Here is a 26,914-nt window from a genome sequence, read left to right as displayed (position 1 = left end):
GAGTAAATTTCTGTTGTTTTAAGCCCCCCAGTTTGTGGTTATTTGTTATGGCAGCCCTAGGAAGCTAATACAGAAGTTTAAAGCAGAAACTGGTGGAACTATTTGAGATTTTGTGATTTTAGGAATGGGGGAGTCCAAGTCAAAAAGTATGGTAGAAGTCTCAAGGAGGCAATCTGATTGCTATGCTGCAAAACTCCAGCACTGTTTACATGCCTGAAGGATGGAAATGTTGGTACTACTCCAAAGGATCTCTCTTGGCAAGGACATGGGTTTCTCATTACAGTGAAGGTTACACTGGGGCTTTTCCAAGCGATTGGCCAGTCAACAGGTACGGGCAGGTATAGGTGGGTCAGAACAGAAAGAACCATATGGATGTGCAGTAGTGACTGCTGCTGATAGACTAATTTGGGGGTATATGAAAACACCCCAAAACAAATAGATGATCGGGGATAGGTTCAAAGAGTAGAAAGTCATACTTGACCACAGAAAATATTTAGAGGAATGGAGAGAGATAAAGTAGTAAAAGTCAACTGGGATCATTTTGTGGTAGGCTTTGCATTCCCAAAGAGAAGTAGGGCAGTGACTTTAGGACTAAGAGAAAGAAAGGAAGAATAAGCAAAAAGCCTTTTATATTTTTAGTTACTACCATGAGAAGATAGATCCCAGTGGAAAACCTTTCGCCCAGTAATGCAAATAACCCCATCAAAAGGGGAAACAAGAGTGGATGTTTGGAAGAATGTCTCTTCTGAATGATTAGGGAAGAATTTGGTACCTAGAAGTTAAGAATAATATTTCACACCAGGATTGCTAAAGGTGTGAAAACTGCTTTATTTTTTTTTAGAACAAAACCAATTACAATAATTCTTGTTAATAAACATTAACACCAGTACTTAAGAAAATATAAATATCTAAAACAAATATGATTTTAGTATATATCAATATTTATAACATTCCTCCAATAAAACATCTATGTAAGAAGTAGGGATAACAGGGAAAAAAATGACTAACATCTATCATTAAAAAAATGTGTCAATGTGTCTAGAATTTAAAGTGGCTCTTTTATCTGGCCTGCTTTCCTTCAACCAAGTAGGAGGAAGGGTTTTGACCCACACCACATCAAGATAATAGGACTTAAAAGCTTTCTTTCTCTCTAACTCAGCAATTTTCAACCTTTTTCATCTTATGGCATGGATAAATTAATTACTAAAACTCTGTGACATTCCAAAAAAATATATTATGTTTTGTTAATCTGACAAAAAAAAAGTATACTTTTGATTCTTTCACACCAGGAGGCTATTGTGTTAGCTGTTGTCAATTTTTTATGTGACAACGTAAGGGAAAAGAGGTCAGTTCCCCAAGTAGTCAGGCAGTGCATGTTTTAACAGTTTTTGCAGCACACTGGTTGAAAAATGCTGCTCTAACCTATTCCCAGCTCTAACCCTGAGGTAGGCAGCCCATATCATCTGTGCACTGGACTCTCAAGGCTGGTGATATCCATAAAAGGTTCACACACAAAATATTTTTTCTGCCCCCCCCATTTGTTCATGGCTAGTATTTGAGGACATATACATATTTTGCCTGTAGTACACATTTTTATTTATTTTATTTTATTCTAAGCCCTAAAATCTCTACAAAAGGATGTATACCTCATGCACTCTTCTCCCAGGGCTGCAGCCTTGGTAGGAACAATTGGATATATTTTCTTTTCCCAGCACCACCCACACACACAGGTTAGGAGCAGAGGTTATATTTAATTTGGAAGCAGACTCACCCCCTAGGCCAAATGCAGGAGAAAAAAACAGAAGCAGAGAGACTCTATGTTCCCTCTCTTCAGCCAAATTCCTTGCAACCTGTTTGCTATTCCTGGAGTCAGGAAGAGAGAAGAGTACTTTGCAGAACAAAGGAAAGTACTGGAAATAGGAATGGGATCTCAGATTCCAGATTTGTTATCTGTCAGTTTTGAGTGAGGTCACTTTTTATATATAATCTCAGTATCAAAAAATCAGATCTTCACTACATAATGCCAACCAGAGGCTTCTCTCTATAAAATATTAAATGTTGTAGTATGTTAACCTGATGGGTTATTGGGCAGATAAAATATATTATGCTCACTTTGTTAAAGATGGTGCTGCCCACATGGAAGCCCATCGCCCAGGTGATATTAATGTGTGTTGGGGGTGAGCTGTGGGCAGGCCGGATCTTTGTAGCCTGGGGCTTGGTTTTAGGACTAAGCCTTTCCTACTCTTTTTGATGTGGAGTGGTGCAATCTCATCATGCCTCAGATAAGTGACTTTGTATTAGAGACTTCCCTATTTGTATATTGGATCAAAGGTTTGAATTTCTACACTATAAAATGGGGGCAGACCAGGAGCTTGCTCTCTCTCGGTTCCTGAGATTAGCATTAGAGAAGAGCAGAGAAGGGCCACGTAGAGGAGGCCAGGAGAAGCAGCCAAGATGGTGGAGTGCTGAGTGAGAAGCCAGTTTGTGCAGAGTTTGTACAGGGAGAAGGAAGGAGATGGGGAACAGAGGTGAATAAGTCTGGTGAGCTAGGAACCTTTGATTCTAGGAAACTCAGATAAGTCAGTAGCTTTGTGAGCCCTGAATGAGTGGGTTTTGGAGCCCAGTGTGTGTTTTTACTTGCCCGCCGGGTGCAAGCTAGGATTAAAGTCGATGGCCCACCAGTTTTTAACTCTGTTGTTTCTTTACCGACTGTCCGAATCCAATGCAAACCTGCATGAGCCAGGTGGCTGTGATGGTGACCGTGGATACTGGCTTTACATGGGTATTTAAATCTTGGTTGTACTTTGGAGGGTAATTTTCAAGCAAAGGGTATAGACCAGAAGATATACTTTTCTTCCCCTCCCTTTTTTTAGTGAGAGGAGGGGAGGCAGAAACAGACTCCTGAATGCACCCCATCCACATCCACCCAGCAAGCCCACTGGGGGATAATGCTCTGCCCATCTGGGACCTTTGCTCCATTGCAACTGGAGCCATTTTTTTTAGCACCTGAGGTGGAGTCCATGGAGCCATCCTCAGGGCCTGGAGCCAACTCACTCCAATCGAGCCATGGCTGTAGGAGGAGAAGAGAAAGATAGAGAGAGAGAGAAGCAAGAGGAGGTGGGGCAGAGAAGCAGATGGGTGCTTCTCCTGTGTGACCTAACCTGGAATCAAACCCAGGACATTCACACACAAGGCCATGCTCCTCCACTGAGCCAATTGCACAGGGCCGACATACTCCTTATTTTAATAGGCAGGTCAAAAGACTACTTTGAGAATGTCTTATTTTAGCAACTAGGCATGAGTAGTAATCTATAGATCTATCTGCAAATATCTTGAGTCTATAAGGTTGAGAATAACAAGTGCTGATTATTCTAAAAGGAGGGAAAGAGAAGCAACTGCTTGGGTATGCCAGTAATTCAGTGTTTTAGTTGCCTGGCAATCTAGCTATGGTGCTCTGCCTTCAGGTCACACCAGCTAGTTAATTGAGGAGCTTCAGAAACAGAAGGACCTCAGGACTGAAAAATGACAATGAAATGACACCTGTTCCAGGTTTTTATAAATAGCCAAAGAGAGTCCTGGTATTTTGTTAGGGTATCAATACAATCAGAAGTTTTAGGATCAACCTAAATTCAAAAGCCAAGCATTTGGGACTACTCAGAAAGAATTTCCCTTTCAGAGGTTCTAAGTGAAAAGCCAAGTCTGTGAGAATGGAACTGGGCATTTATAGCTTCTCAATGGCCCTGACACAAGTACATGGTGTTATGTTAGAGGCTTTAGACCCAACAAGTAGATCATAGATAACCTGGCAGGACTTGGGTAGGACTTGGGAGGGAGCCATAGGTGTGGCTAAGAAGCTTGCTGTGAAAGAGAAGCACACTGTGTTCTGGCATAACAGGAGTATGATTTATTGGTCCTTCTCTAAGGAATATTTGAATGTAGCCTCTTAAAAACCCATAAATTCATATTTGAAATAACAACAAATAGTGAAGCTATGAAAAGGCAAAAAAGAAAACAGTAAATTCTAAAAATTAAATATCCCACAATGAGATAGTGTTTTTGGCATGGTTTTATACCTATCAATTTAGCAAACATTTAAAAAGAAAATATTAAATACTAAATAAAGATATGGTGGATGAGATATTTACATGCTGGTGGTGGAAATAAAAACCAGTTCTACCTTGGTATAGAGTAATTTGGTTGCACAGTTTATAGGCTTGAACATGTTTATACCAAACAACTTAATTAACAAATGTCTATTCTATGAAAATAACCTAAAGTACAGAAGAACATTTATATATGAAGATGTTAGTTGCAGAAGATTTGTAATAGTCAATTTGAGTCTCCCACATGCAGAACTTTAAATATGAAGACATTTTTCTTCTTTATTGGAAAACACATTCCAGGTTCTCTTAATTGCTCCTCACAGCATGGTTTCCAGCCTTCTCTATGCTCTAGCCAACACCTCCTTTACACAAACACATACACACACACAAACACACACAACCATCACCAACAATTTTTAAATTTTTCTACTGAAAGTAGCAGCATAGAATCAAACACAACATTCTAAATGTGACCTGAGCATCTTGTACAACCCTGGGAATGATATCAAATATTGGCTTCCCATCCATTAAAAGGTCTGAGAGAAATAATATTTATAGTAGATTCTTTGAAAGACATACAATCTATTCTTTCATCTCATTACTCTAATTTTATCATTGGACTGGTAAAAGTAGATATCTTTGAAAAATACTTATTGAATACCTTTAATAATTACCTTCATAAAACCAAGTTTAATTTGTACCTTTCTTTTTTTTTTTTTTTTTTTTTTTTTTTTTTTTTTTTTTTTGCATTTTTCTGAAGCTGGAAACAGGGAGAGACAGTCAGACAGACTCCCGCATGCGCCCCACCGGGATCCACCCGGCACGCCCACCATGGGGCGACGCTCTGCCCACCAGGGGGCGATGCTCTGCCCATCCTGGGCGTCACCATGTTGCGACCAGAGCCACTCTAGCGCCTGATGCAGAGGCCACAGAGCCATCCCCAGCGCCCGGGCCATCTTTGCTCCAATGGAGCCTTGGCTGCGGGAGGGGAAGAGAGAGACAGAGAGGAAAGCGCGGCGGAGGGGTGGAGAAGCAAATAGGCGCTTCTCCTGTGTGCCCTGGCCGGGAATCGAACCCGGGTCCTCCGCACGCTAGGCCGACGCTCTACCACTGAGCCAACCGGCCAGGGCCTGTACCTTTCTTTTTAGTAAATACCACCAAGATTAAAACCACATGATTTTATTTTGTTGCAAATTTTATTTTAATGAATTGAGAGGTGGACTTTCACATATTCCAAAACCTGGATCTACCCGGCAAGCCCTCTATGGGGCAATACTCTGCCCATCTGGGGCCACTGCTCTGTTGCTCAGGAACTGAGCTATTTTAGCACCTGAGGTGATGTCATGGAGCCATCCTCAGTGCCCAGGGCCAGTTTGCTAGAACCATTTGAGCCATGGCCATGGGGGGGGGGGGAGAGAGAAGGGTGAGGGTGAGGGATAGAGAAGCATATGGTCGCTTCTTCTGTGTGCCCTGACCAGGAATTGAACCCAAGACTTGCACATATCATGCTGACACTTTACCGTTGAGCCAACTGGCTAGGGCCACAAAAATATATTTTGCTTTCTTTTAAGATGCAATCACAAGAGAATTTTATTTATATAACTCAAAAAAGAACATATAAGATACTCTACAAAATAATAATTTTCCAGAGCCTATTGGAGAGTTGAGTTTTTTAAGGACTCTAATGAACTAAAGCTGTCATTGGTAGAGCAATGGGAAGAAGAGGAAATAGTCATAGATGTTTATAAGAAAAAGAAGTTTAACTTTTCACAGATTTTAAAAAACAGCCATGGTAGTATGGATGATTTGAATTCCTGGGATTCCTAAGACAAGGAAATCTGTACTCATTGGCTGATTCTTTTTGTAGGCCTTCATTAAATGTACTCAAGATAATGTGGGGTCAAGACAGAAAAGCCAAGAGAGACCCCCTCTGAGGCTCAGACACCTCAGAAACACTGAGACCTCACACGCACTCTGGGCCTTAAACTGAATATGAGTAGGTGACCATCTGTGGCTGGGTGAGTGGCGGTAGAGCAGAGAGACATCTGCCTCCTTTATGAGGGGTAAGTGCTTTGGGTCTGCTGAAGTCTGAGAAGAAGGTGGGAGAACTAAGAATTCTTCTCTTCCCCCATGTACTTTAAACTGATTATCACACAATAGCTGTCTAGATAGCAGCAGGGGAACTGATTGGACCATCCCTGAGATTCAAGTTAGAAAAGCCAGCTAAAGTCTGACAGTAAGGCTAAAAACCTCCAGATACTTGGGAGGGAAGATTCTGATCCTACACTCAAATTGCTTAAAGTCTGTATTATCTGAATTCAACAGCAAAGCTCAGATCATCTTAAATGAGATTGGCTCAGGCTCTGAAAGAATAACATATATTTTCCTGAGCATAAACAATATATACTTTGGTCTCTACTGTTATTTTACATACAATGTTGGGAAATCAATAAAAATTATTAGGTACATGAGAAAAATAAAGAAATATGACTCACTATCAAGAAGGAAAATAAATAAATAGGTGCAGACTTAAAGATGGTCCAGATATTAAATGGTCAGGCAGGGACTTGAGTACAGTTGTTATAAATATGTAAAAGTATAAAGTTGGAAAGGTATATAATATATATAAAGAAATAGAAAAATTCTATTGAACACTATGTGAACAATATACAGAGATATATCTATCCATTCATCTATCTATCTATCCATCTATCTATCAATATAATGGTCTAAATTATCTTAGTGGGATTTTTAGCTGATTGAACATAGCAGATAAAAGAATGTATGAAAATGAAGACAAGTAATTAGACATTACCCAAATAGAAACACAAGCACACCTCCCACACACAAACATATACACACACACACACACACACACACACACACACAATCTGTAGAACATATCAAAAATCTAAAATGCTTGTCAATAGAGATCAAGGCAAGAGACAGAAACAGCGAAAGAGGCAAACAGAGGAAATATCTAGAAAGTGAATAACAGAATTTCCAAAGTTGAAGGAAGATATCAACTCAAAGAATCAAGATGCCAGTAAACCCCTATCAGGATAAATACATCCCCATCTATCTAAAAAGTAAATATAAAAAGAAATATTGAAAGTAGCTAAAGAAAATGAACACACTAAATGCAGGAACATAAGGTAAGAATAGTTGCCTTCTCATCAGAAACAATGCAGGCAAAATGATAAAGGCACAATATTCTTTAAGTGCTCGTAATAAAAAGCAACTTCAAGTTTATATCCAAATAATATAATTTCATATAAAATGAAAGGCATTGTTAAATGTACAAAAGCTGAAAGTCTTTGACTCCAGCAACTTGAACAATTAGAAATGTTAAAAGAGTTGCTTCCTTAAGAAAATCATATCATATAGATAACTAGTTCTACAGAAAGGAATGGAGAACCCAAGAATAGTACATACATCAGTAAATATAAAGTAAATTTAAATATAAAGTTTACTTTCAGTAAACTGAGAATAAAAAAGAACTTCCTCAACCTGATAAAGGTCATCTAAGATAATATGTTTGAAGTGTTGAAAGAAAAACTATTGTCAATCAAGACTATTATATCCAATAAAACTCTCCTTTAAAACAGAACGTCAGGCCTGACCTGTGGTGGTGCAGTGGATAAAGTGTCAACCTGGAAATGCTGAGGTCGCCGGTTCAAAACCCTGGGCTTGCCTGGTCAGGGCACATATGGGAGTTGATGCTTCCAGCTCCTCCCCCCTTCTCTCTCTCTCTCTCTCTCTCTCTCTCTCTCTCTCTGTCTCTCCCTCTCCTCTCTAAAATGAATAAATAAAAAAATTGAAAAAAAAATCAAAGAAAACGCCTTCTTAGACCTTTGGAGGCGCAGTGGATAAAGCATTGGCCTAGAATGCTGAGGTTGCCAGTTCAAAACCCCAGGCTTGCCTGGTCAAGGCACATATGAAAGTTGATGCTTCCTGCTCCTCCTCCTGTTCTATCTCTTTCATATCTCTCTCTCCTCTCTGTTTCTCTAATAAAGATGAATAAAAAAAAAATATCTAAAACAGAACGTCAAATAAAGACATATCTAGATAACTAAAAACTGAGAAAACTGGTTGCTAGCAGACCTTCCTTAGGGAAAAAAGTAAAGGAAGTTCTTCAGGCTGAAACTAGTTGACCCAGAGAGTAATTTGTAAAACTATTCCAAGAATAAGAAGCACTGGTAAAGATATGTAATTATAAAGGATAGCATAAATATTTCTTCTTCCTTAATCACTTACCTGATTTTAAAGCCATTGTAGAAAACCATATCTACCCATGTATCTATCCATCCATATATACATATGTATAAATACATGCATACATACATGTATATATAAACACACATATGTGTATTATATATAATTAATTGGGTTAAAATAAATTAAAATGTGTTGTTGAGCCTATAGCATATAGAAATGTAATATATTTGACAACAAAGGAGCAGGTGAAAGCAAAGCTGTATTAGAATAAAAAAATAACATGAGATAGTAATTCAAATCCATAAGAACAAATGAACAGGATCAGAATGGTAAATAAATTGTTAATATAACAAACTATAATTATATACTTGTTTTTATTTCTCTTCTTAGCTGCTTTGAAAGACATCAAAATTACTAAATGCAATAATTTTAGCAGAAGATTATTGAGTTTGTTACATATATCTGCAATATGTATAACAATAATATATAACACATAGAAGGGTAAAATGGAATAACACTGACTAGGAGTAATATTTCTATATCTCACTGAATGTAAGATGGTAAAAATACAAAATCTATTCTGATTGCTTCAGTTGTATCTGATAAGCCCTAAGTATATCTATACCTACATATCTCTATATCTCTATATCTATCTATCTATCTATCTATCTATCTATCTATCTATCTATCTATCTATCATCTATCTATCATCTATCTATCATCTATCTATCTATCTATCTATCTATCTATCTATCTATCTATCTATCTATCTATCTACCTATCTCTCTATCTTTCATGAATGTTATTAAAATTAAAACATTATACTATAAAATACTCACTTAATGCAAAAGAAAGCAGTAAAGAAGGACTAAAGGAACAAAACCAAGTGAAACATTTAGAAACCAGATATAAATCAAACGTTAATGTTAATGAATTAAAGAATCCAATTAGAAGGCAGAAATTTTCCGGCTGGGTAAAAAACAAGATCCAATTATATGCTGTCAACAGAAAACATGCTTTAGATTCAAAGATAAAATACATTGACAATTAGATAAGTTATAACATGAAAACAAGGACTATGATAAAGTTGGGGTGGCTATACTTATATCAAAAGTACCCTATTTAAATGTTACTCCTGTCTACTGGCATATATGCAGTTTGTCATTGATAAAATGTCATTATGGGACACATGACTGTATATTTATAAATAATACTTATGCTCACATCGTAATGTAATAGAAATGTTTCACCTGTTTCTAATTCATTTGAACTTTCTACGCTTATGTGGAGGATCATTTAACACTCAAATATATCCTAAACCCTTATAACAGGTTTCAAGTTTATATTCTGTTCATTTCTCATGATAGGAAGAAGTTATCAAAGAAAAGTACATGTAAATAAAAACCTTCATTGCGTTAAAAAAGCTAAAATGAGAGCAGGTTTTGGATATATTGGGATTAATTCTTTGTTCAATTTTTAAAAGGGAGAAACAGGCCCTGGCCAGTTGGCTCAGTGGGAGAGCATTGGCCAGGTGTATGGATATCCCAGGTTCGATTCCTGGTCAGGGCACACAGGAGAGGCAACCATCTGCTACTCTTCCTCTCCCCCTTTCCTTTCTCTCTCACTCTCTTCCCCTATCGCAGCCATCACTGGATTGGTTCAGGCCCTGGGAGCTGAAGATGGCTCCATGGAGCCTCCAACATAGGCACTAAAATTAGCTCAGTTGGGAGTGGCCCCAGATGGACAGAGCATTGGCCCCGCCCCAGACAGGGGTCACTGGGTGCATCCCGGCCAGAATGCATGCAGGAATCTCTCTATATATCCCCTTCTTCTCACTTGGAAAAGAAGAAAGAAAAAAAAGGGAGGAACATTTTATTCAACACTTTTGTTTTTTTTCCTTCCCTCTGATGAAACTTATTACTATGGTTCTTCTTTATGTATTTAAAAGAATTTCTAAAAACTCCAAGCTTGTTTTAAAATATTGTCAAAGATGACAGATATAAAAATGTTATTTTATCAAAAGGATCCTCTATCTTCTTTGATATTACAGGAGAAAATAAAATGGAAGTGTATATTGTAGGCTGGTCATGAGAAATAGCAATGATAGTAGTTATAGACAAAGAAAAATATCTATTTACTCTAGCTTAGATTTTTCTGATCAACTTTAGGAACTCTTAATATAAGAAAACAGTAGAGATCCAAAACTTCTTTAGAAATATGTGTTGAAGAAATTCAAGCCAGAGAAGATCATCCTCCGAATGTACAGTGTTATGGCTGTAAGATTTGGATGCTTAAATTCATACTTATGAGTAATGTGGCTTTTAAAAAATTCAGAACTATAGTATCTACATAACTGAAAAAAATGACTTATAAATAATAAGTTACAGATTCCATTTGGAAAAAAAGAGAGAGACTTCCCAATGACATTAAAACGAGGAGGCCTCTCTTTGCTTTCCTGTGACAGATTTAGACATGAACTTCTTCTCCCCCAATCACTTTAAAATGTTAAAGTTCCTTATAGTTTCCTTTTTTTTTTCTTACTATCAAAGCACTGGGATACTTTTTTAAAAGTATCAAAATTCAAAGGAATTTCTGGGTAAATAATACTATTTTTTAAATGTCATTAAAATATGCACAGATTAACTAGACAAACAAAACTCACCGGTTTTTGCATCTTTCCAGTCATCTGAAAGAATAGTCTTGGTCTGGATAGTATATTTAGAAATAGGACTGTGATTGTCTGAACCACGGCTCCAAGTAAGAGCCACAGAAGTGGCTCTAATGTCTTCTATTCGCAGACCACCTGGAGGGCCTGGAGGGCCTAGAATGAAAATTGGGTAATAAATCAATGAATTCCAACTAGTGAATAATAACACATTTGAATACAAGCATGTCCTCCTTGCAATTAATCTAAAGAACAATTAAATTATATAATCAGGGTTGCCACATTCTTTTTAAATATAAGCTATTAGAAATGATGATGATATTTATGGTTTTCACTAAATGATTTCATTTGAGTCTTTTAAAGAAAAAACATAAATGCTGTCACTTAAAAATGGCATTATGATTCAGGATACATATGCTACTGTTTGACTCATAAAATGCTGTTGGCATCAATGGGACCTAAAGCAGACCGTAGCATAGTGAGAATGAATGAACACTTGCTCCATGCATGAATCAGAGACAATAGCACAATTCAGTCCAGAAATGAGAATAGTTAGTCAAATATTTCATTCTGCTTCCCCCAAATGGAACAAGTAATTTTTTATTACCCTAAATATTATAAGTAGTTTATTTTACTTGGAGTAGAAATTTCAGGGAATGATGTTATGTATAATTTTGGGTAATACATGTCATGTTAGCTTTCGTATGAAGATTGAAAAATATTAAAAATATTTCCACTTTTCTGAAATGTAGAAAACAATGATAAACTCAGAGCTATTCCAGGATTACTCTGAAAAACTTCAAATTATATAACAAAGAAACTTAGGACAAAAGAATTATTACTGAAGAACATAAAACAACATTAAAAGTACATTTTTATAGATGATTCCTAACAGTACAAATATTATTAATTTATCCTCTAAACTGATAGCACTGTGCTAGGAGGTAAAAATGAACAGATAAGTGAGATGTTTGGGTTTTGAGTAGCTCTTTTCTTGGAAAGGGTGAAATGAACCAACAAACAATTATAATAGGGAGTAGTAAATGCCAAGATAATGGTATACAGAATCCTTATACTTTGCCTCAGAATTTGATTATAAAAATGAGGAAAGGCCCTGGCCAGCTGGTTTAGCGTTAGAGCGTTGGCCCAGTGTGTGGAAGTCCCGGGTTCAATTTCCTGCCAGGGCACACAGGAAAAGCACCCATCTGTTTCTCCACCCTTCCCCCTCTCCTTCCTCTCTGTCTCTCTCTTCCCCTCCCGCAGCCAAGGCTCCATTGGAGCAAAGATGGCCCGGGTGCTGAGGATGGCTCCATGGCCTCTGCCTCAGGTGCTAGAATGGCTCCAATTGCAGCAGAGTAGTGCCCCAGAGGGGCCGAGCATCGCCCCCTGGTGCGCATGCTGGGTGTATCCTGGTCGGGTGCATGCAAGAGTCTGTCTGCCTCCCTCCTCATCTCCCCCCCCCCCGGCCCACTTCTCACTTCTGAAAAATACAAAAAACAAACAAACAAAAAAAAAAGCAAACAAACAGAGAGAGAGAAAAATGTCCTTTAAGTAGTACAGCTGCATCTGTCACTTACAATGCCAAAGAAGTCTCTGTTACTAGAGAGCCCCTCTCCTTGAATGGACACATCAGAAAGTGGCATCACTTGTGTTCTTTGCACCAGAAAGGAGGCAATCCCAGCAGAATATGACATACTAAATACAATAATCAACACCTTTGGTAAAGTGGCACCGGTATTTTGTCATTTTGAATGGAGTGCTAAATAAGGCATGTTTTTATCTTCCAGCTAAAAATAAATACATTCCTATTTCTATATCACATTAGATGCTTAGCTTATGTGGCTGGCTTTCTTTTCTCCCTACAGGTTTTCATCTTTGTAAAGGTATAGACAATACCCTAACCCTCACCAATTTCTGTGTGGTTGGTCTCAAGGGGACAGATGTGTGTGTAGATCAACACAAATGCATTATCGAAATGCATAATATTGAAATAACACAAGACACACCCTACTGATAGTAGTAAATTTTATTACTTAGAAACAAATATAATAAAGGTAAAGTTTTATAAATGTATAATTTATAATAGTGGATTTATATTTCTTGATATTAACTGAAAGTAACAATACACCATCCAAAATAAATGAAAAAAGACAAAATAATATAGAACACATTTGGTATTTAGAAAGAACATAATGCATTTCTTTTACGTGCAGAAACCACATTGAAATACAGTGCACATTTGTAATCAGAACCAAGAAATTCATTATTTTACATAAAGCATTATTCAAAGTCAATTACTGAGTTGAATATTTTAAAGTATTAAAATTAAAAATTATAGATTAAAAATAAAGAAATAATTTTTAAAAAGAAGAGAAAGTCATGTACTCAGACACATTTTCATAACAAGGATATGGCATTCAGAAAACGTTAAAGGGAATTTAAGACAATACAGCCATAGTTTAGTGGACAACATTAAATTGTAAGTCATTTCCCTGCTAATATTCTCTACAGTTCTTGGAGTGGCTAATGAATAATATTTTAAAAGGTTAGATTAAATTCACATATTATTCATGTATTTGTTGGACACTATGTGTATAATAACTTTATCTAGTCATCCATTCATTAAAGAGCAACATTGTTGGGCAAAATACTGTAATTATATTTATCATTTTTTTCTTAGAGGTATGCCTGACATATAGTGGTTCCTTAATAAATATATATTTTGTGACTACATCAATGAGTTTATCATTGTTGATCTTCACATAGTTTTATAAGCATAACAGTCATCCATAATACAATCACCATTCACCCATTTGCCTTGAAATATGTTATCATCATAAAGAGGTGAAAATGAGAGAAGAAATTGGAAAGGGTTGGCTCATACTCTCAAAGCCTTGGTATGGCACAAGTATTTGTTTTACCTGATAAGAAGAAAACTTTTACATCTAGAAACTGACAATAACTTTGTCCCAGGAAATGTCTGAGTTAAAAAATATATTGTTAAAGAGCAGGGATTTTAGAGTTAAAATTGGCTTGAGTTTAAATCCTATGTTCTGAATTATCTTGGGGAATTTTTTAAATTCGCTGTTTCCATTTTCTCAACTGTAAAATAAGAGTAATAAAAATTAACCATCTAGAATTATTGTTGAGACTGAAATAATGTCTTTAAAGAGTGTAGTGCTAGGCTTGGCCAATAGAAAGCTCTCAGTAAACTCTAGCTATTAACAATATTATCATTATTCTTATAAAGTTTTCTGGGCATCTGAGCTACTTGGCAGGAGTAATTATTAGTATTTGTTAATAATTGGCAGGGATCTATATGTCTGCTGGAGTGTTTGTTTACCAATATTTTCACTGAAAAGTGAAGTATTTTCTGGTGAGTTTGACGGAGGCAAGGAAACGCTGGGACTGTGGGGCCCTCTGGTGCGGACCAAGGAATCTAAGCAACAAAGTGAGAGGAATGGTTCCACAGAGAGGAACTTGGATGCTCTGTGAGTTCCATCCAGGGCCAGCCCTGCACTGTCTCCCAGAAGGATGTTCAAATCAGTGTAGTCGATACTACCTGTTCAATTTTTTTGTTCAGAATGGAGAGAAAAGTGTCGTGGTAAAATAATAATAATAATAATAATGATTCAACTACTTGCTCCTCAGCACAAAAGGATGTATTTGAGAATTGGCCATTTTTCCAATTCTTTATCATTAAAAAAAGGAACATATAATGCTGACTCCAATAATTAGTTTCTCTTTCTCTCTGATCTCCTGCTACTTTTCTTCTTTCTTTTTTTTAGGTCTCATCACTGTGCAAACACTCTCAAGAAATCTTTAAGGAGAGAACTAAAGCTAGGGACATGTAAGCAAATGGACTGTTACATGCAGCTGGTTTTATTATCACCAGTGGTGGGATTCAGCTGGTTAGCACCAGGTCTGGAGAACTGATGCCTAATTTTTGTTGAGCTCAGCAAACTGGTTGTTAAAATGGCACCTGTTATCAGGGTTCTCTCTAAGGTGGGTGTCTGGGCAGCTGCCCAATGTAGTAATCACAAATTTACATCCCTTACCCTTTTTTAACCTTCATCTGCACAGCAGCATATTGTGTACCTCTTTTATTGTTCTTATTTAAGTATTAAATGCATGAAATAATAAACTACCTTTCAGTATATCGCTTTTTTATACTTAAAACGGTCATTAGGGCACAGAACTGGTTGTTAAATTATCTAAATCCCACTACTGATTATTAGTGTATTGATATCTCTTTCCAGTTTCCTAAGGGGTCCTCAGGCAGAGAGCTAATGATTCCTAAGAACACAGTTTATGCCAAATTTAAATTATTGTAAAACAGAAAAACTGATCAAATGGAAAAAAATCTTTGGAGTTTGACCTGCATTTTAAATGCCTAAATACATTAGGTGACAAATTCTTTTCATCTTCCATTTTGTTCTTTCATTTCTTTTGTCATTAAAAATTCCTTTTGGGAAAGAAAAGGAACTTGAATATATCTCTGACTAGCCCTGGTGAAGGCTTTTCATCAGTTCTTCTCACTGCCATCAAATACTTAGGGAGTAGAAAAGAGAAGAAAATGAGGAGAAAAAGAGAAGAAGAGATATGGGGGATGAGATAAAGAGTCTTTCAAAGCATGTTTTTTGTTTTTACTTTTTATGAATACAGTTCTATCTATACCACTTGCTTGTCACGACCCTCCAATCCCCCTACAACCCCAGGAGTGTCTGAAATGCATTTATTAAGCTCTAACATCTATCCATAAAGAACACAGTGCTGCTCTTATCCTTTCCTGATTCTTCCAGATGCCGACAGCTGTCATTAAGAGTGAACATCACTCCCCAGGTTAAACTTATCCAGCTGACCAAATTCTTCTTTTATAACAGTAATAGTACAAACTTCAATGCTGACTCTTTTCATCTCTTTTCTTATGCAAAATTGTAGTGTTCGGCTGCTACCTTTCTTGAAGCTAACCTTCCTGTCTGTTGGGCAATGAGTTTGTATGATTTTTTAGTTTGTTCACTTTTATTGTTAAAAATGGTGCTGCCCATGTGAATGGCACTGCCCAGGTGAAACTAATTACCTTCCTGCTTAGGAAGGGCCATTGTTATGCTCATGTGTGCTAGAGGAGGGGTCTTTGTGGGCCCAGGTAGTTTTAAAGAAGGAGGAAGGAGAAGAATAAGAATAAGAATAAGAATAAGAATAAGAATAAGAATAAGAAGAAGAAGAAGAAGAAGAAGAAGAAGAAGAAGAAGAAGAAGGGGGAGGAGGAGGAGGAGGAGGAGGAGGAGGAGGAAGAGGAAGAAGAAGAAGAAGAAGAAGAAGAAGAAGAAGAAGAAGAAGAAGAAGAAGAAGAAGAAGAAGAAGAAGAAGAAGGAGAAGAAGAAGAAGAAGAAACCGCTAAGATGGAAGGGAAGAAGAGAGAAGCCAGTTTTGCAGAGTAAGAAGCCATGTTGGCAGATAGGGAACCAGAGGTGACTGAGACTGGTAGGGACCTTTGATTCTAGGAAAACCCAGATGTGTCAGTAGCGTTGTGAGCTCTGAGTGAAAGGGAAGTGTTTTCCTTCTGTGTGTGTTTTACTTGCCAGTGGGAATGAGGCTAGAATAAAAGAATGGCCCACAATTTTTTGGCTCCACTGTTTCTTTACTGTCTGCCCGAATCTAATGGGAACATGCATGTGAATGGCCACAATGGCGGCGGCCCCTGGCCATACACTGTCCTTCAGGTAGAGGCTGCCACCATGTAGTGTTCTTCCTTTTCTATTTTCAGTGCTTCCACTCTTACAATGTTGTTTTTCACCCACTATATCCTCCACCTCTGGCTTTGAGTAATCCTCTCAGAGATTACTGATTCAGAATGCTCCAAAAAATCTCGCCTAAGAGAGATACTTAATGGTCTATCAAGGTCCTGTTAGTGTTATGTTTCTACCCTATGGTTTTTTAAAGCAAGGCAAAAGTAGTCTACAATTACTGAAATTTGTTTAGGTCACTTTTTTTTTTATCTATTAAAGGATTGTGAAAAATGTCAAAATGGTTCTCTATTATCTGAGGTTCAGTGCAAAGTCTCACTTGTCACATCTACATTCTCTTTCCCCAAAATTTCCTAGCTTCTCAGTGTTTTTACTATTAAATCATTAATTAAAGGCAAATAATGGAAATATTTCTGTATGCAACATAGATCACATACATTTTAGAGTTCATTAAAGCCAATAACTGTGCATGTTACATAGAACGCTGAAGTCGAAAAGGGTTGTTCCCAGCATCACACAGCCAGTCTGTGACAGCATGCAGAGTCAGAAGAGACTGGGTTTCCTGCTATAACTCACCCAGAATGAGGGGAAGCCCATGTGAAATTCAGATTGTGCAGCCCAAATGCATCTCTCTGCCGAAGATGTCCAAAGAACCACCTGCATACTGATATGTTTATACTGCTGCTCCCTTGGATTGGTCTGCATTTTTAAAACTAATGTGAATTTATAACAAAATTTACATGACGTAAAATATTAGTAAATCAAAACAAAAATGTTTTAATAAAACAGTATATTTTATCTTTATTATGTTGGAGTAATTGCTAAGTCTTTTATCATTCTTACCAGTAATCTCATGATGCAGGGATTATTATTTTTCCTATTTTACAGATGAAAAAACAGAGACAAGAATAGATTAACTAAAAGGACCATAGTCACTCAGCAAGTAAATGGAAAGGCTAGGATTTGAGCCCAGTTTTCCATGAGACCAACTTTTCAATAACTATACCAAAAATAATGATTTAAAAACAGATAAGTAAAGGTAACATTACCCATCAATAAATCATCCCCAGTCTCTCCTGATTACAGTAAGGTATCTGTTAATCTTTCCTAAATTTGGCCAGTGTTTTTGGTAATAAATATCTATGTACTAACACAATACAGATGTGATTTTTACTCAGTCCTCACTCATATGTAATTAGAAGGAAAAGTAAGCCGAAATGTAATTACTTATTTATTTGCCATTTCCTCTCTAGGAATATTCAGTGAAGAAGAGTTTACGCATTTGAGGAAGGCAACAGAAAAAAGTGTTTTTCAAAATTATTATTCACACTATGTAAACTAGCTAATCATATTATTTCAATCAATAATTTAGACTCATTTTCTGATCAATCAACCGAGATAGAAGGTTTGAAAATAGGACACCCCCCCCCCCAGAATAAAACAAGATGCATAGTAGCTGTGACTATCCCTCAGTCATCACTTGAGTTGGTACCAACACTTAGGCAGTAGACCCAACGTGCTTTCTCCCTCTTATTCACTGACTGGGTTTCTAAACAGCCAGAGTTAGAAATGAACACAAAAGTACAGTCTTATTGGGACTTCAGCCCACATAGCATACACTTTTAAAATAAAACTTGATGGCCTGACCAGGTGGTGGCGCAGTGGATAGAGCGTCGGACTGGGATGCCGAGGACCCAGGTTCGAGACCCCGAGGTTGCAGGCTTGAGCAAGGGCTCATCTGATTTGAGCAAAAAGCTCACCAGCTTGAACCCAAGGTCCCTGGCTCAAGAGAGGGGTCACTCGGTCTGCTGAAGGCCCACGGTCAAGGCACATATGAGAAAGCAATCAATGAACAACTAATGTGTCGCAATGCGCAATGAAAAACTAATGATTGATGCTTCTCATCTCTCCGTTCCTGTCTGTCTGTCCCTGTCTATCCCTCTCTCTGACTCTCTCTCTGTCTCTGTAAAAAAATAAATAAATAAAAAATAAAATAAAATAAAACTTGACGCTAACCCTAAAGGACTTCTTGGTGTTGCCATTCTTTTTTTCACTTGCAATTTCCAAGGATTAAATTAAAAGCAAAAGCACCACATACAAATATACCCTCAGTATGCTGTCCATTGTCACTTTTCAGTCCCAGGAATTGTTCCAAAACCCTACTGAGCCATGGACTTGTTTTTTATTTTTACTAAATTAGCAAAATTTATAGAAAAGTTTGAATATCAAGGAAACAAAAAAGTTTTCATAACAAATTATCCTCCCTTTTAAAATAAAATAATCTTCTAATACCAATATAAAAAAACATTAGTTATATTAGGAAAGGTGGCTTCTTTTTTTCTAAAATATATCAATTAAAGTCCCTTTAGTACTACAGGTTCATTCCTGCTTGAAAAATTATTAAGATAATGGTTTAATTATAAGGTTACAAAACACAAATCAATGTGTGGTCTTGTCTATGTTTAAAGCTGTGCTAAGATAAAGCCAAATATTAAATATCTCTAGCACTGAATAAGAATATGGTAGTTTTTAAATTTCTAACATTGATTAAAGTGAAGTTTGATCCTAAGTGGAAATGAGAATGAGGCTGAGGGAGGGAAATGAATCTGTAGAATTCTAGTTGAGATCAACACAGTTTATCCAAACAAGAAGATTCTCTCTCTTTGCACCAGTCACATTTGTCATGTGGTTTCATTTCTAATTTTTATTCTTTCTTTCCAAAACTGTATCTCTATTTGGTTTTGGTGGTATACTTTCAATTATGAACTATGTAAGAACATGCCCATAATGATGATGCATGTACTACGTCTCCGTGGTGATGTTTATAGACAGAAATGACCCTCAAATTAATTTTAAACAACTTATTAAAATGGCAGTTGACCTAGATCTGTACTCTAAATTTTAAGATAATTCTTTCTGTGATAATAATTGAGACTATGAGATGACAAAGTAAAGAAAAATCTTTTTTTAAGTGAGAGGAGGAAAGATAGTGAGACCGTCTCCCAACCAGGATCCACCTGCCAACCCCCATCTGGGGCTAATGCTCAAATCAATAGAGCTATTTTTAGTGCCTGAAGCTGATGTACTGGGACCCACCGAGCCATGCTCAGTGCCTGGGGCTAATGCTCAGACCAGATGAGCCACTGGCTGTAGGAGGGGAAGAGGGAGAGAAGCAGGAGAGGTGGGGAGGGAAGCAGATGGTCGCTTCTCCTGTGTGCCCTGATCAGGAATTGAACCAGGGATGTTCATATGCTGGGCCAATGTTCTATCCACTGAGAAAACTAGCTAGGACCAAGAAAAACTTTTAAAAAGATGGAAATAAGTAACATCTTGGGATATTTATTTATTACTTATAGATAATTAATAAATTATTTTAAAAATAAAACTATTCATATCATATGGATATATATATGTCATACTCATATTCTTCAATGCTTTCCTGAGAGTTCTTCCAACCACAGGTGAGGATGGTAGAGTTAATAAATTAGAAGTCCATATAATATCTCACACCTAAACTTAAACCTATTTAAGAAGAACAAAATTATTTCTTGTGAAGAAACAAAAATTTTAAGCATGTCTCTTTGACCAAAGGGAGAAAATGAAAGTATTTTTAAACAATAAAATTTAAGCAGTTCTAGAAAGAATTGTATGTACTTCAATTTTAATCCTTCACTTCTGCCCTAATCTTTCTGTTAAGAGTCTCAGCCTTCCTCAAAAAGAAAAGCTCTAAGAAGGCTGATGGTAGTAGTTAATAAAATTAAATATGTATTCAGGCTGTTAATGGCTTAGTCATCTTTACTTAAATCTTGCTATTGAGATCATTTTCTCAGCCTGCTGTCCATTGTCACTTTCTAGTCCCAGGAATTGTTCCAAAAACCCTACTGAGCCATGGGCAGTCTTCAGTTATTTACTGCGGTATTTCACCCTTTCTTGTCAAGGAATGTGTGTGGCAGGCACCATGACCCCATGGTGGCTAGACTAATACCCCTTAGCTTATGTCTTACTTAGGATGAGTCATTAGCCAATTTTACAACATTGTTCATTACAAGCTTAGGTACATCAAACAGTCCATTCAGTATCACCCTGTATTATTATTTACCAGTTTCTTCATATTGTTTTTTTAAATAATGAGCTAATTTCTGAGATATGTAATTTCAAAGAAAAATAGGACATCAAAATACAAAAATTTTACTTGGCCATTCTATGATGCACTAGGTTAGTTCACTAGGCATATTTCAGAGATTAGTGAAGCTGCATAATTATATTTTCAAATATCTTTTTGCTCAAAGTATGTTTAGAAGTTTCAAAAGGGAAAAAATCCTCTAAGAACTAGAATGAGGGGTAGGGGAATTGCAGAAGCTACAAGATTGAGTTATTAGTAAAACCTAATATAATAAGTTAAAAAATGTTTTTTTCACACAAATGTGAGTGTCAACGGTCACCAGGTTGGAGGCAGGCTTGCACAGACGGGGAGAAAAGGATCCACCATGTTTTTCTCTCCATCTTTTCTGTTTTTACCTGCAAGAGGAAAGATCAAGGCTGAAGGGCGAGTGTGCATGCCCAGTTAGGGGCAGGAGGCCATGTACTTTGGGGGTTTGCCATCTTTCCTTGGAGGGTAAGTTAAAATGCTAAACAACGAAAAACATCTCCCAGACACTGGAGGTGTGAGTCCAAAAGAGAGAGGGTTGAAATATAAAGCTTTGCCTTAATCCAACCTCTCTCCCACAGAAATAGTTACTGACTTTCTAAAGAACAAGAGCCCCTCCTCAACACCCACAAATCCAAAACTTCTAGACCCTTTGTAATTTCACTCCATATAGTACAAGTTTATCTTTTAAAACATATGGTCAGACCTTGAAGGGCTAACTAAGCAAAAAATACTCAGGATGAATTTCATCAATGATAATGAAAAGTTAGTGGTTGGGGGTTGGATGTCATGGGAACTTGTATCTTGAATAATATTGTATTTATGCCTATATATATACATTACTAACTAAGGGGAAGGAAGTAAAAGAATGTAATTATAGAAACTCACCCTGGGTGATGTGTTAACTGTAACTATTACTATTCTCTCTCATGAATATGGGACCTAAAGCTTACAATGATTAATTAAGTCCACAGGTTTATTTGGTCAGTGAAGTGGATTTCTAATCTATGTTTGCCTAGTGCTCAAAGCCTATACTTGTTCCACTACACCTTATAAATCTTTTCACGACTGTCTGCATATATTAGTATAAGTATACTATTCTAAAGAAAATTGGGCAGTTAACAAGATGGCTGTCTACCTCTTTTACCTACCTGTACCTAAAGGTAGTTCGATGATTAGAATTAGACCACTTCATAAGCACTGTGGCCCCCTGGTCACAGTCATTTAATGGCAGAAATCAGATCTAGGAAAATATGTCTCTGCTGACTGCTTGCTGTACATTTAGTTTGTATGATAAATGGTCACAAAATTTGCTAATTTTAGACATTATTTTTCCCATTTTTAAATGAAGTTTTAATAGTTTTTGCTATATTGTTAGTATTTTTTAAAAATAAAACTAATAAATTTTAGCTATGAGACAAGTTACTTTCTAACTTCTATACTTACTATAAACACATACACATTTCAGCTCCAGCATGTAACAGTCTCCTGTAGCTTTTGACTTTGTTGGTTCCAATGGAAAGGAGAATGCTTAATATCAGGGCAGTCTCATTATTACCAGTGTATTGCTGTGGTTTAGTGCCAAGTAAGATCCAAATGCCTCAGAATGGTGCCCAGTCAGTCATTGTTCCAGCCAACGAGGGCCATTTTCCTGCCTATCCATCCCACAAAGGCTGATGAGATGAAATCTGTAGCCTGTCTCTGTGGTCAACTTTTCTTGGCCAAAGCAAGTGGAAAGCAGAGGCAATTATCCAAGTATCTGAGGTAAATGTGTGTTTTTCTGACCCAAATATTTGGAAAACTACCTCAACGGTTCTCTTGATTTGACTGTGATGATCTAGATACATCTGTCTGCCTATAAGAATCTCTTTTCTGACCTCTATGACCTCTTCATATGAGAGAGAGAGAGAGAGTTTAGTAGGCGGTTAGGTGATTATGTACTTGTCTGACTGTCTAACTTCATGTATATACTACATAAAACTTTTTTGTCTGTTCTTCCAAGTTTTATAATGATTAAATTATTTAATGTAAAACTCATCTGAATTAATTTGGGCATGCCATGTCTTAATAATAATTTTGAATCTAAATCCACATTTGATTATTTAATAATAATTTCAATATGGAAAGGAATTCTTGAATACAACATGAATATTTATGCCAGATACAACAAAAACCTAAATCCTAATTTAGCACCAAGAGTTTCACAAGGTTTTAACATGATGGGTGACTCTCTGTCCTTTTGCTTTAATGAATATCCAGGGTCCCTGAATCAGTCATACAAATAGAACGTTCAATAATCCAAAGTTAGTAGCTTAATCTTTCTAAATAAATGTCTTTGGCTTTATGCTTTATTGCTGTTTTAAAAATTAAACTACTATTTATTAGCATGTACCAGATAATGGAAAGGAAAAGAGAAAGAGCAGAAGCTGTAATCAGTGACTCTTGTTACTTGGTGTCAGCAATTCTAGGGCAGACTTGGTAACCTTCCCAGGCCACACCAAATTAACTATAAAATATTTTAGAGCATTAAAATATTTCAGGATTCACTATAGAAGTTTTAAAAATTAACTATAGGCCCTGGCCGGTTGGCTCAGTGGTAGAGCGTAGGCCTGGCGTGCAGGAGTCCAGGCTTTGATTCCCGGCCAGGGCACACAGGAGAAGCGCCCATCTGCTTCTCCACCCCCCCCTTCCTCTCTGTCTCTCTCTTCCCCTCCCGCAGCCAAGGCTCCATTGGAGCAAAGATGGCCCGGGCGCTGAGGATGGCTCTATGGCCTCTGCCTCAGGTGCTAGAATGGCTCTGGTTGCAACAGAGCGACGCCTCAGAGGGGTAGAGCATTGCCCCCTGCTGGGTGTGCTGGGTGGATCCCGGTCGGGCACATGCGGGAGTCTGTCTGACTGTCTCCCCATTTCCAACTTCAGAAAAATACAAAAAAAAAACAAAAAACCAACAACAAAAAAAAAACCAAAGAAATTAACTATAGATTTTATTTATTCATACTATCTGGAATAAGCCTATTTTAATGAGAAAACTGGACTGGGGTTTCAAGATGAATGTCCCAAAGTAGATGGGTAATGCAGGGTAAGTCTTTTTCTCTCAGAGTCCAAATTTTGTAAAATAAAAGGATGAGAATTGTTTAGATGACTTCTAAGTCTAATTCTAGATTTAAAGTTGCATCTTCAAATTTCAAATTAATTGCAGAGATCTTATATAGCCACTGTAAAGAAGTTAGAAGGAAAAGAAGATGTAATTAATGCATGATTTGCCAACAATTAGGACCACTGGAACCCTTTTTTTAATCTTGGACAAAGAATATGTTTATTTTATTTTTGTTAAAGAAAGGGGAGTAATTAATCTGAAACAACATCTCCAAATAAATGATTCAAAAATATTTTTGCCTGGACAGCGAAGACAGGTAAACCTCGGATATGAACTCTGCTAAAATAGATCAGCTGGGATAATAATCTCTCAAGAGTATTTTCTGCAAAAAAGACCAGTAGCCAACCGTTATGCTGATGGTTTAAAATACAGCAATATTGTTCACACTAAAATGTAGAGTGATGGCTTCCATCAGGTTACCATTTATTTGACTATGTTATCTTAACTTATCCAGCACAGGATTTAACAGTGGGTAATCATCAACCAAAATGACCTCCTTAAGAAAGAATCTGGTAACCATGTCATTAGGCCAAGTAATAAAAATTTCAGTGGGTTATATCCAATAAAGATGACATCTAACTTCTATACATTTTCATTCTGCAGCTGTATCTGGCCTTAGAACTAAAGTAAAAAGCTTTACTGAAACATACATACACACAATGTTCCCATTTAAATAAAATTCTACATAAAAGAGTATAAGTGTCTAACAGAACAATATAACAAATACAAATGATTTCAAGATACAATGATTTCCACAACTTTTATATTATCCATTTTAACTTCAGTTACTTTAGAAACATTTACAGTTTTTGTGTAGCATATATTAGGGTTGATAATGAGACCAAATGCTTCATATAGTGAAAGTCTTTTCTTCTTTTGGTGGTTTTAAGTTTCAGCATTGCATTATGAAATTTTGTTTAATAAGGTATATAAAATGTAAAACGGAGGATCTGAACATTATCATCATAATTGCATTTTCTATTTTGGCAATTTTAGTGGCAAACATTATGCTCAACTGGTATTGGGAAGGTCTTCCTAAAAGCCTGTAGCATTGCCAAGGATATTTATAATATAGCTAAAATACCATGGAAAAAAAGTAAAATATGAAGGTCAAAGTCTAATTTCTTGCTTTTGTGGCCTAATTTTATGGTCCATTTTTGAATGTTGTCCAAAAGCGCACTCATGAAAGAGAATTTAGATTTGGCACTTTTCATAAATCTTCCCACAACAACTGCTGAACAAATCCTGAAAATCCATTCCCTCTAAAAGACACTTTTTTTTAGCTGAAGAACTCTGAGTCCTCCAGAAACAACATTCATACAGGGCTGTTCAAATGTGTCCGATTTACTTGATTTGGCAACCTGAAATACACTTTTATGGGACCTAAGCAGTAAAACATTCATTACAAGAACAAAAAGGATATTTGTATCAATCCTTTTAATTTGGGTTTTGATAAAAAGTCTAAAAACATTTGAAATCCTATAGCTGTTTTTAAATTTTAAACTAAGAATAGCTTTAAAACATAAAGGTCTTATAAATATTAAGCAATTAATAATTGACTTTTAAATTTCTTTGGCTATATTATACACATTTTGTTATAAAAGCTTGACTAAAATAACCTCCTTCACTGATACATTATTATTTTAAATTGATGCCACAAGAAGATTGTGACCATTGCTGTTTGTGACAATCTGATGAAAGTTATAAATACTCTTCCTAGGAAAATGCACATCCACATGGAATTTTATATATAATTTCAGGAAATACAAAAATCCCTTGATGCCTGTCTGGGGACTCTAGGTTATCATACCGTGGACTAGAATAAAAAAAAAAACATAATTAACTGGATAAATGTACCAATAGTAATATTACATAAGGCAGTGGGGCTTATTTATTATTCACCATTATTCAAAAAAAGAATTTTATATCCAATGATTTAAATATATAAAGCATATTTGAAGGCCTACTTTATATACATTTTTAACACTAATCATGTGTTTCACTATTTTAATTGCTAATGGCTCTTAATATAAATTAAATACCTTTTTTATTAGTAATAAATTTTTAAGAATAATTATGACTCTGCTGAGTTTTAAAATGCTAAGCAGAGAGCGACGTTATAGTTGATAGATGGAATGATGACTAATTTATGAGTTGCCTAATAAAGCCAATAAGAGATCCAAAATGAATGAATGAATGACTGAATGAATAAATAAATAAATAAATAAATAAATAAATAAATAAATAAAATGCTAAGCAATACTTTTCATCCACCCATATAGTTTTTTTTTTGTTGTTTTTTTTTTTGTATTTTTCTGAAGCTGGAAACGGGGAGAGACAGTCAGACAGACTCCTGCATGCGCCCGACCAGGATCCACCCAGCACGCCCACCAGGGGGCGACGCTCTGCCCACCAGGGGGCGATACTCTGCCCCTCTGGGGAGTCGCTCTGTTGCGACCAGAGCCACTCTAGCACCTGGGGCAGAGGCCAAGGAGCCATCCCCAGCGCCCGGGCCATCTTTGCTCCAATGGAGCCTTGGCTGCAGGAGGGGAAGAGAGAGACAGAGAGGAAGGAGAGGGGGAGGGGTGGAGAAGCAGATCAGCACTTCTCCTGTGTGCCCTGGCCGGGAATCGAACCCGGGACTTCTGTACACCAGGCTGACACTCTACCGCTGAGCCAACCGGCCAGGGCTCCCATATAGTTTTGTTAACATGACATTATAGTAGAGGGGCTTAAAATGCTGTATCATATTTTTATTGAGTGTGCTTTCCAGGTTCCATTGCTTTAAGGTATTTTTTCTTGGAACCAAAGTTTTTAGAGAAAGAAAAAATTTATATTTTCTAATAATATCTGTTATAGCTTCATTTTATTGAATAA

General features: G+C 36.7%; 1 protein-coding gene across 4 annotated transcripts in view; it reads right to left on the bottom strand.

Moving 5' to 3' along the window:
• Window positions 1-26,914, bottom strand: part of CNTN1 (contactin 1) — a 374,840-nt gene that overhangs the window by 82,889 nt on the left and 265,037 nt on the right. For 3 of the 4 annotated variants that reach the window (XM_066368970.1, XM_066368969.1, XM_066368971.1), the window contains one exon: window positions 10,984-11,142. In XM_066368970.1, the coding sequence (XP_066225067.1) occupies window positions 10,984-11,142 (159 nt within the window). Of the gene's footprint in view, window positions 1-10,983; window positions 11,143-19,004; window positions 21,252-26,914 lie in introns of those variants that run through there. The other variant, XM_066368972.1, reaches the window with a different exon arrangement.

Source organism: Saccopteryx leptura, chromosome 2, assembly GCF_036850995.1.
Source record: "Saccopteryx leptura isolate mSacLep1 chromosome 2, mSacLep1_pri_phased_curated, whole genome shotgun sequence".
Lineage (NCBI taxonomy): Eukaryota > Metazoa > Chordata > Mammalia > Chiroptera > Emballonuridae > Saccopteryx > Saccopteryx leptura.
Note: the sequence above shows the minus strand (reverse complement) of the source record. Positions and strands in the feature narration are given on the sequence as shown.